The sequence below is a fragment of the Tachypleus tridentatus genome, chromosome 12 (genome assembly GCF_004210375.1).
Source record: "Tachypleus tridentatus isolate NWPU-2018 chromosome 12, ASM421037v1, whole genome shotgun sequence".
Lineage (NCBI taxonomy): Eukaryota > Metazoa > Arthropoda > Merostomata > Xiphosura > Limulidae > Tachypleus > Tachypleus tridentatus.
In genome coordinates, this window is record NC_134836.1 from 82,096,402 (window position 1) to 82,108,907 (window position 12,506).

General features: G+C 31.6%; 1 protein-coding gene across 2 annotated transcripts in view; it reads left to right on the top strand.

The window, feature by feature from the left end:
* Nucleotides 1-3,973: 3,973 nt before the first annotated feature.
* The window catches only part of LOC143235438 (protein spaetzle 3-like), a 36,316-nt gene continuing 27,783 nt past the window's right edge, over nucleotides 3,974-12,506 (top strand). The window contains exon 1 of one of the 2 annotated variants that reach the window (XM_076473599.1): nucleotides 3,974-4,361. In XM_076473599.1, coding sequence (XP_076329714.1) covers nucleotides 4,347-4,361 — 15 coding nt within the window. In that variant the 5' untranslated portion in view covers nucleotides 3,974-4,346. The remainder of the gene's footprint in view (nucleotides 4,362-12,506) is intronic. The other variant, XM_076473600.1, reaches the window with a different exon arrangement.

The following is a 12,506-nucleotide window of genomic DNA, read 5'->3' on the forward strand; positions in this document are numbered from 1 at the left end:
AATAATAGTATGTAATGGTATTTAATAATAATATGTAATAGTATTTAATAATAATATGTAATAATAGTATGTAATAGTATTTAATAATAATATGTAATAATAATATGTAATAGTATTTAACAATAATATGTAATAGTATGTAACAATAATATGTAATAAGTTACGATTCTTTTATTATTAGTTGTTGTTCTTCATTTACAGCATCTCCATAATGTAATAAAGTTATCTGCTGAGTTTAAAAACAAATCGGAAATGTGATACCAGATCATTATTTGGTAAAAGACTTATTTATTTGATTTGATTTAGCGCTTTATCCACCCCGGATAATCGAAACCAGGACTTTAGCGTTGTAAGTAGATAAACTTACCATTGAACCAAATAGAAAGTTTGACATTTTTAGTAGGAAAATTAATCGTTTTTCTTCGATTGTTATTTTTAATGGGTCAGAATAAACTTAAATGAAAAAGTAGTGCCGAAAGGTGTGAGCGTTGCTAATATAATCAATGATAATATTATCAACAGTTTATGAATCATAATATTCTTGTTGTAGTAAGAAGTTAAACACAAGCTCTGGAACTCTTCGCTACCGTTAAAAAAATAATTATCAGCAAAACTAATCCAGATACATTTGTAATCCAGATTGTACTTTTTAACATAGTTCTATATGCTGGAAACAAAACAAGCTGTTGCCAAGAACTAGAGTTTTGTTTGTTTGTTTAGAATTAAGCACAAAGCTACACAATGAGTCAGGAATACTCTGTCCAGTACAGGTATCGAAACCAGGTTTCTAGCGGTACGAGTCCAAAGACATACCGCTGTGTCACTGGCGGGATAGAAATAACGAAATTTGATCATGTAAGTTATTATTGCAAATCTGTTTAAATATATTTCAATTACTTTATTATTAGAGCTTGCAATTTCTTTGTCATTTTGAATTAAAGCATTTATTTTTTAAAGCGATCCCGGTAAATTTTAATATTTCCAGTCATAAGTATCTCTAAATTGTATGTAAAATAATAAAATTCCATATCATACGAACTGTTATTTGGTAATAATAACCTCCTTTTTCTTTTTTTCCTACGAATGACTAAAATATAATCAAAATACGAATTGTCATTTATAGTTGTTCTACTGGGTGTAACAGTTTCATCCAGGTGAGAGTGTCGCTCGAGCTAATGATTTGTTTTTCATTCAGAACTTACTTTTTTATTATCATGTCAGTAAACTTACTAGCTAGCCCCACACTCAGATCTATATAACATGAAATTGTCGTCATGGTTGCTATCCTGTTCGTAGAGAGCACTATATTACTAAATTCACCGTCTATTCTCGTACTCAGACAAACTTTGTACGAACCAATCAGCATTTATCACCACACCACTAAAGTTACCATTTACTGTCACACTAAAAATTGCCTGCTACGACAGTATGTTTATTGTTGATGTCTTGTTTTGCATTCAGAAACATTTAACATACAGTGTCTTTATTTATTGTGTCTTTTTTACACAGAGAACCAGTTTTTATTTAATGCCACTAAAGTTACTATCTCGTCTCACTCTCATACTCACTTAGCATGACAGTGTCACTGTGGCTGCTGCCCTATTTAGCACTCAGAATTACTAACATTTCTCCAAAGCTACTATCTCGTCATACACTCGGACAGTGTCACTACATTTTCTTTCACACTTAAAACCATTTAGGGTCTACTACAACCCCACTAAAGTTATTGTCTATTGTCACGCTCACGCTTTTTTGCTTTGATATTTTGATTCAGTATGTATTTTTTTAGACATTGTAATCAATTTACTGCTACCTTGATATTTGGATTGCCGTTTTATCTCACATCCAAACTCAGTATTAAAATGTCTTTGAGAGTGTTGTATGCCCTTACACTCAACCCTATAATTACTGTCCTTTTATTGGGAGTGTTATTTTTATTTACACCTAGACCACTTAGTATTATGATATATGTTAAGGATTAATGTATTGTGTTACGCTAAATCATCCTTCCAGTTAGGATAGCAGTAAGTTTACAGACTTGCAGTGGTTACATCTAGGGTTGGATTCCCTGCTGTAAAACAAAGATCAGCTAAATGTAGCAAAGCTAGTCCTCATCGTTAAATAAATATTAGAGAAAATACTGAAATAACTAAGCGTAAAGGTAAATAATTTAACAATGGCCTGTGAACAAAATATCACGTTTGAAATTGGAGTTGAAATGAATATCCTGATGATGGCCGATTGTGTTAAAGCGAAACATTATTATTGTCTTTACTTAGTTTTGTGAACGTGATTTTTAAATAATCTATTTACTTATGATTAGTAATGGTGTTGTTGCTTTTTGTTTTATTGAAACAACGATTTTCTATCTTATACTTAACATAAATCTAGTTGAAATATATAGAAAGTATTTCAACAATTTAAACGTTTTCTTGAAAATAAGGCAAATGTAAATAAACATCATTCAACGAGGCAGTAATATTATTTGTCTTTGTAAGCTTTCGGAAAATGTTCACATTGCAGTAAATCTGGAGTAGCAATTGATATTTCTTCGATTTTTAGTGTCAATGTTTTGCATGACAGCTTGAGTTGCTGTTCATAATTAATTCTTTATGGTAGAAAATTGAGAACATGATTGAAAGAGTATCATGTGTAGGAAAGCGTAGAAAAATATCTCACATATCTATAAATATGCTTTGTCATAAAGCCTTAAATACTTGTAAATACTTACAACTTTCAATATCAAATTGAAATCAATTCAAAATATAAACAAATAAATCCTAAACAGTGATAACTCAAACAAACAAGAAAGTATTTTATAAATCGTAGGCGTTGTTCGTCTATTCCTATTTAAATATGGAAAAATAAGGAATACGTTTATGCAATGTTTCTCTTTCCAAAAATTCAGATTTATTTATTTGTCCTTTTTGAATAAAACTGAAGAGTCGTAAGTACTATAAAAGCGGGATTTATTAACAATTATAACTCTTGCTGGAATACAAACAGTTTCTTTAAACGAAGAAATGTTTAAGTAGTCATTTTAGTCATTTATCAAGTCTATTTTCAAAAACTGTTTTAACAATACTGTATTATCATTTGTTTCTCTATGCAGATCAACTTCCTCAGTAAGAAAAATAATAATTAAACATCCTGTTTCTTAAACCTGAACACATATATTTAATCTCAACCCTATATTTTTTGGGAAACAGTCAATATTACATTTTATTGAAAAAATACATAAATGTTAATAAAACATCACTCTCATCTTTCATCTTTCATAAGGACAGATTAATGTATAAAGATCAAGCAGTTGCTATATTAATATTTTCAAATTTTAAAAGACTGTTTTCCGGACTTGGAAATATTAATGATCAGAGTGTTTGACCCCTGATAAGAAAAGTAAGAAGAGTTTGTTGAAATTAGTATCACAGAAATAAGCACACATTTATTCAGCAAACTTTGTAAACTACTTTATCTACTTTATCACAATACTCCTAAAATTAATTAAAACCTCTGCCAGTAACACGAGGACAGTTAGAACTGGCGTCTCTAAGTCGTCCAATCAAAGAAGCCCTTTGATTCCTTTATTTTTTACTTTTATTATCATCACATAGAAATTACTTAAACTTTCCAAAGGTAGTGACAGTATTCGCAGCAAGGTACTAAGGGATGGGGGTGGAAAAGAATTCCATTAAGGTCGCGATCCCTGGAAAAACGAGCACGAATAGGTGGACTTCCCACAGTCCATAATGCACGTGCGAAGGATGCAAGGTGGTGGCTGATCTTCCGGTGGGGCTGATAGAACGTAGCTAAGGCATACTTGGGTCATTCGGTCAACTCCCCACCCACAGATAAGACGTTAAAAAAACGGAAAGATTGCTGCCGTGAGAACCGCCTGTGGCGAAACCTGCGCAATAAAGGGCAGATTCTTTAAGTCTAAACAGCCGACGATAAGTAAGAGTGAAAGATTTTGTCTTTATTATTTTTTTTTCGTAGACATAAGAATTTGGTCGGTTAAGAATCACGTCAGAACTTCTGTGTCATGCACACCTTAGCAACTACAAAAGAGTTCTTATTGCTCTGGAATGGGTCTCACAACTGAGTTGTTTCATGTGCTAAATTAACGTACTAGTTTAAACACCACTTTCCATATTTTGAAGTCTGCATATTATTTTAATGGTAACAACCATTTGAGTGATCACGTGTAAGAATTAATTTGAAAGTGAGATTCTGACAAAAGAAGAAAAAATCCTAAAGAAAAAATAGCGTTAGAAATAAGAGGGTATCCAAGAAGTGGTAGTTAACGTACATGTGTCTCAAGTTTCCATCGAGTAAACCGACTGGAGATGAAAAGCATAAAAGTAGGATTTTTTTATGCATTTTGTTTTCATTCAAAGAACAGTAAGATATTTAATGAACGTTAAACTTTGCTAATTTAAGAATATTACAAATTTAAATTTTGGCTGATTAAGTTCACGTGACGAAAATTTGAAGGTCAGTTTAATATAAGTGTCAAATGTTTAGGCTAAAGGTCCTTGAACAAATGATTTGAAACAAGGACAACTGATATAACAGTAAAGATAAATAAAACATGAATAAAAACAATAGAAAATTGAAACTAATATTTATAGATCGTTATAAAATTTAGTCTTTATTGTTGATAAAGAAGTTCAGCACTCCAACTCCAGTTTAGTAATAAACTGTTTAAGAAATGTAAAGAGAATGCTCAGGCTTCTACTTAGCTTTTAGTGAAAATCGGTTTCACATTTTTATTAGTTTGTAGAATACTAGTAATACACTAAGAATTATCAAAGAACTAAATCGGAACGACAGTACATATCACAATTCTTAGGTGCTCAAAATATGTTAAAATATTAAAATTTTAAGCTAACCTAGAAGACGCTTTAAGTTCCTAATATAAACATTTAAGTGTTAATTATAGTGATTATAAAGTTTGCCAAAATGTTGGGTTTTGATGTAGTGTTTATTTCCACATAGATTTTTACTTCTTATGAATATAGCTTGAGATTTTCTAGCTTTCAAGCTACATTTAGCACTTGGGTTTCAGTTACTGTACAGTTTTTAATTCATCGTAGAATATCTTTTTGATCACAATAAAAAATACCATTACCAGCTGAGAACTAAAGTTGCAAATAAATTTATACCTCATTAGTCCAGTACGTTACAAAGTAAATAAATATCCTGAAGTTTATGTATAGTTAAAACGCTGGACAGTCCTGACGTATGAATAAAGAAAACTAACCACTTATTACTGCCACATAACTGTAGACATTTTAAATATTGACTTGGTGTTGTTCCAAACAGCTAGTCGTGATTCTGGTTTTCTTAAACCAAACAATGGAAAAACGCAGCTTTTGGTCTCTCTCTTTCTTAAAGATGTTTTCAAATTTGTGTGCGAGAGATTACAATTTTTAGAGTAAACCTTAATTACATATCAAGTTTTATGCCCTGGCCCTGTTATCCAGCTCTGCTGAGTATAAAGTTGGGATACAAGCGCCTCACATATGTGCTATTCGCACATTGGTGCAGGAACTATCTAATATCAAGGAAACTTTTCTACCTGTCTTTGAATGCATATCTAAAGAGGCTGACCGATCCAAATCACAGTTGGTATAGTAACTTAGTAGCCCAATAGCAAACCAACTCTATATTAAGCTCTTCCACGGCAAATTATACAAGTCAAAAATTGTAAATAAGGGTTTCAACAATTTGGCTTATTTCCCATAAGAAACAAAAAATAGTGTAATAACACATCTAACCACAATGTGGAGAATAAGGATATTGTTACTGGTTAAAAATAGTGTAATAACACATCTAACCACAATGTGGAGAATAAGGATATTGTTACTGGTTAAGTTTCTTGTTTTTTCTTAATTCACACCATTTAATTTTTTATCACGATTAGGATAAGTGCTTAACCCTAAATTAAAGAAGTATTTGATAATTAAAATATTTTTAGGATATTTCTTACTTCTTGATATAGAAGTAGAGTAAAATTCAAGATTATAATTGAATTTCATGCATTAAATGTATCAAATCTAGACAGTAGAAATCCTGACCAAATCTCTATTGACAAATGGACTGTTCTGAACAAGAAGCGACGCAAGTGCTTTGCCATTTCTGCCAAGTTTCTTGATTCGAATGCTACACCTCCTCTCTTCCAATCCACTTCCTCTGTTTTACAATTTTCTAAGAAAATGAACGCCACTGGAAATACTCACAGAGATTTTGCTCATTGTCAGCAAATCAGACTTTCTCTGTACCTGCCGAGGTTTCACCTAAGGCAGAGCAAGGTATGCAATTTGCCGCTCACAGTTTTGTGAAACTGCACGGCTAAACAATGATAAACAATGACGTTTTTATACACAAAAATTATAGAACATGGATAAAATATATTTACCAAGGTATTTTAAATACAGTTAGAAATGTACAAATTAGACCGTATATCCTTATAACATAAATTAATTTGCAGAGGGGATTTTATTTTTTAAATAAATAAAGACAAATTCGAATATTGCATATTATTACTTGGCAGAAGGCAGTACAACCTTTTCATACTTAATGGATCATTTCATCTGATCCAGATGAATTAATCTTTTTTCTTTTCATTTTATGAACCGTTGAGAATTTTTACCTCCAAACAAGTTTCTTACGTGTAAAGTTGCAGGTCGAAGATCTATTTGTGAAAACCTGTTTGTTTTAAGTTCAGGCTACTGTCAACTTAAGATATCCGAAAATATTTCATAAGATCTCAGTGAATTTATTTAAACACTTCTCTTTCCCTCTCAGTGGCTCAAAAGAAAATCTGGTGATTAATAACGTTAAAATCGGATTTCGATACCAACGATTTATAGAGAACAGACAGTTCATCATGACACTTTGTGCTTAGCATCAAACAAAGAAAAAGTCTTGAAGCCGATAACATAAACTGAAACATTTATCATAGGAAAATAGTTAAGGTGTTGAAATATATATTAAATAAACGATAAAGTTTGTTTTTAAATAACATGCTTTTGCTATTGTGAAGTACTTTAATGAAAGCTTTAATACCCATACAAGCCGTCTTTAGAATACAGTATTAAATATAGATAAGTTCCAATCTAAAAACACAGAGATATTTAAAGATGAAAAGTTATTAAGTGTATAAAACATTTCTTATTCGCTATTTTAAAATGAAAGAATAATTTAGGAGATATAGTTTTTATTTAACTGCTAGAGTATTTCCACTAAAAGTTAAAAAAAATCAGTTACCTAATGTGGATTCGTCTGCACGTAGGTATTTAAATAGTCATAACGTCGTCACCAAAACCACCCACGACTCGTCTATGACCTTGACCAGAAGACAGCTGTCAGATACGTGATGACACCAAAGATTTCACTAGATACGGCTGAGGTTACCAATAAACTATTGTTATAATAGTATGTAATCTTCCTGGCTGAAGGAGGCGTGGCATTACTTAAAAGTCCATAATGTCATTACAATATGTATATGGAATTTTAATTTGCAGTGTTGATGTGTACAGGGGTGAAAACGAAGGAGAGGTGATGGAGGTATGAATCTCTCTGTGTCATAGGGAAATTTGTATTCCAGCCACGAATCATAGTTTCTATGGGGTTGCTAGTTGCACGCAAGGTTGTTAATGTTCAAGTATCGTGCCAAGGTTTTCTAAGAACAAAGAAAACACCAAACTAAGATTTCCAACGTAAAATGTGAAGCCCGTTATATATATATAAGTCATTATTGTCAACTGTGGTTTTATAAATTGCATACAGAGAATAGAGGATGTAACGTGCAGGTATTTTGAGAGAATTTCAATGATTTCCAGAAATATTTTTAACTGCAGTATTTACTATATAACACAAACGACAAAGCTTTTTTCCCATTCTTATTTGTTAAAAATAACTGTGTTAATGTTATAAACGGAAAACATTAATCAACGAATAAGTATAGTATTTTTAACATTTCATACAACGCTTTTCCAAACTAATTGAAGGTAACAAATATGTCACTTTGATCTTCTCATATATATGTATATATATATAAAGTAACGAAAACAGGCTCGTTTCACGAGCATTTGTAATTTGCAAAAAGTGAACTTTCTACTAACCAAGAAAATCTTTAAACTTTGTCTTTAAACATAAACACTTAATAACTTTCATGGTGTACAGCATTATATACAATATATAATGTTGGAAAGTGAATTTTCAATACATGAATAGAATTTCGAAATATGGGAACCAAACGGAGAAAACAACTGCTAATCGGATATAGATAAAATAGTTTAAGTAAATTGCAAAAACAAATTTGAAACCCTTACTTCAAATAATAAATTACTATAACATGTAATTCTTCTACTTAAAACACAGATTATTTCTGAATACTTCTTACTGTAGAGATATGTGAAGCAACACTGCTGCCTGCATGTAAAAAAATATTTCCGTATTTGCTTTAGAAGCTGGTGTCATTCAAACTAAAGTAAACAGGGTCAGTATAGAAGTGTATTTGTTGAATGAATTTCTATCTTAGTGATGTGTAAAACGTGGACGAGTAATTACACCCACATAATGAACGTTTGAAGACAAACCACACCTTATACTACCTCCACTAGAAGTAAACCTATGTAACTTGAATTCTCTTTTAGACAAATAATATAAACATTGTCATTGTAATGGTACAATTTTACCAGTACTAATAAAGTTCACATGAAAAAATCTCATTAGATATATTAGAGTTAATAGTTAATGTAGATGAGTGTAACATAAGATATGGCAACAAAGGAGCATTTTGTCAAGGTTGTCCATGCAAAACCACGACCGAGAAAAAGTTTTACTTTTTCTCGTACCTTTTGTCTTTAGAATATAACACAAAATAATAAGTGGCTTTTATTCTAGTGATTCCTTGATATTCTTGTAAATTGCAATAGGATCACCTGTTACTTCTTATTTAAGAGAAAATGAGAATTCATAGGGTAAACCTACCATTTCTGGTACATTTTCAGATGTCCTTCTTTGAACCCTTTCCAGTAGGTCGACACACTTTCTTAAATAAGGAGACACAAAATGTGTACTGTGTTCCAAGTGAGACCTAAATAATGATTTATAGTTACCTTTTATTCAGTTTTTATCAGCATGTCTATGAATACAGCCACAATTACAATAGCTTTTCTACTCGCAATAGATTACTGCTTTGGTGGCTTATATGCCTTATTTATTTCTATGCAGGACCTTTTCTTTAGTCACGCTATTAAGTTGGTTTCAATCTGTATTAAAAGTGTGATCAAATTACGATAACCCAAATGCATTATCTTGCGCTTTCTATAATTAATGTTCATTTGTCTAAATTATCACTTGATCAAAGCTATTCTGTAATACTTCAATAAGCTAATTACAGGTGGAAATACCAAGCTCAATTTCATTAACGAACTTTACTACTTTAGTGATTATGCATAATAAATACTATTAACATAAACAAGAAAAGTAAAGGTAAAGTATCGCTCTCAGAAAATTTCACTAGTAATAATTAAAGGGTTAAACTTAAATGGACTCTATTAATGATATATATTTTTCTGCTTTCTATAATTCATCATCATTTAACATAAGTAAATAGTCTTTCATCACCAATCTACTTCCCACAATGTGATTTTCTTATTGAATGTTTTGTGTAATACCTTATCAAAAGCTTTTTTGAAAACTACTTGAAGCCATATTGAACACGAAATACAAAGAACTACATGACTTACAAAAACAAAAAATGAACCTAGACCATCAACTGGCATGCTGCATTAAACCAGAGATTTACGGACTTATACAAAGAAACATAAACCAAATCAACACTAGAAATGACAGGGACAAAAAGATCTGCCACAACAAAACACTAGAGAAACTAAGATGCAAACAACAGAAAAGACACCAACACGACAAACCGTTGTATAACCTCATAATTAACAGATCCGACCGACAATTAAACATAGACGAGATACATCTACTTAACAAAGGACTCAACTTCACAATACCACCTAGATACATTCCAACTTTAGAAATTAAAACATGTTTAGAAGACTTAGTCAGGAGACTTGTGATACTTTCCACAGAAATCAAAAGCAAGAAAACAACCGAAAACAACCAACAGAAAGAGGCAACTTCGACAATTTTATTGATATCCAACAGCCAAACTTCCCAGAAAAAATTAAAAAAATTATACTTTCCAGAAACATCTAAAAACATCTTAAACGATTTTTTCAAAGAATTTCCTCACAAAACCATCATCATAATTTCACAAAGCAGGAAACTAAAAAAACAACTTTACAAAAAAGAGACATTAATTCAATTAAAAACCTAAAACAAGACAAAAACATTAAAATTCTAAAAACAGATAAAGGAAACGCTACAGTCAAAATGAATACTAATGAATACATCCAAAAAATGAAGAACATCTTATCAGACACAAACAAATTTAAACCGATTTAAATCCAACAAAAACACACGAAACGCAACTAAACAAAATATAACTAAAAATGAAAAAAGCCAACACAATTTCACAAACACTTTATTCCTACCTACACAAGACAGACTCACACACACCACAAATATACGGGATGCCCCAAACCTCATAAACCATATTGTCCGTTACGACCAGTAATGTCCATAGTTGAATCGTTTAATTACAATCTTGGAAAATACATACCATGGGCATTCTCCAAATATGTAACATCAGCCAGCTCATTCATCAAATACTCTTTTTATTTCAAATCTAACCATAATCAATTTAATCATAAAGCATTAGTGCCCAGTTTCGATGTTATATTCCTCTTTACAGAAGTCCCAACCACTGAAAACCTGCAAGATAGCCTTAGAACTCTATATCCGAGACCCTAACCCATCAATGGACATTCATAGCAACCAATTAGCAACACTCATAAAATTCAACAACCACAACTATATACAAACAAATGGCTTAAGCATGGGTAACCCAATATCACCAGTTCTAGCCAATATATTTATGACACAAGTTGAAACACAAGCAATTAACAGAGCATTACATCCACAACTATACTGGTACAGATATGTACATGATTGCGGGATTCACATCTACAGAACAGACACTTAATTTTTTCGATCACTCTATGCATCCCAACATTAATTTCACATGTGAACAGGAAGAAAACAATCAAATATTATTTCTTAACCTCAAAATTACAAGAACCGATACACAAGTTAAAACAGGAATCCATCGAAAAATCACCCATACTGGACTATACATTCCTTGGGACTCAGCACATGAAACAAAACAAAAACTCAACATACTAAGAAACCAAATAAACACAGCCATAAAATTCTGCTCACCAGATAAAATTAACGACGAATTAGACAAAATAAAACAATACTTCATCAACATCAATAAGTTTTCTCCACAAACCGTAGAAAACATTATACGCACACACCTAGACAAAAAGCAAAATCAATTAACAAAAGTAAATATACCCCACGATTTACGAAACCATATACTGCTGCATACCATATATTCCTGGTATCAGCAGAAAATAACCAATGTTTGGCAAAATGTAGTAGTAAAATATGACATTCCAGTTAAAACCAAATTTATTCAAAAAACAGGCAGAAACCTAAGGTCTATACCACGTAAAAACTACACTGACAAACACAACACCAACATTATTTATAAAATACAATGTGAAAACTGCCACAACTTCTATATTAGAGAAACAAGTAGAAAAATGGTAACCAGATTCACAGAACACAAAAAGTCACCTTCACAGGTTTTCGAACACTGCAAGTCAAATAAACACAACATAACCATAGAAAACACCCAGATACTAAATAAAGAAACAAACATAAACAAACGCAAAATTAAAGAAGCCTTACTTATACAACAACTCAAGCTCAAAATAAACCAATACAAAGGAAGACATTTATACCTATATCAATAAATATAATCCAACATCAAAGCACGCCCTCTACATTCCTACACTCAATTACACAACCGCCTTCAAACATGTGGTCAGCTATCGGTCAGTTACCTCTTTCTTTCTTTGTGAACCTGACAACGACCGAAGAAGGTCGAAACGTTGTTTGCTCCTTTACATAGTGCTTTCTCTAGTCATACCAGCCCTTTTTTACACATATAATTTTCTCTACAAGTAGGTTTTCTCGTCATCACAGATAAAGTACTCTAGGTTCACGCCCTTTTATCACCAATATAGCATGTAATATTCTTTAAAAAATAACAGATTATTAAGGGAAGATTAAGCTTAAGTTAATTCATATTGATTTTATTGTGATATTATGTTTCACTAAGGAAGTTTACAAACCTTTTTTGTCAAACTCTATTGAGTTATTCCCGTTAGGTAAGAGAGATTAAAATAATTTCCAGCATATTTTGTATTATTTCTTTGAAAAATACCAGTAACATTTGCAATTCTCAGGCACCTATCTACTGTCCATCAACGTATCTACCAAACATGCAACAG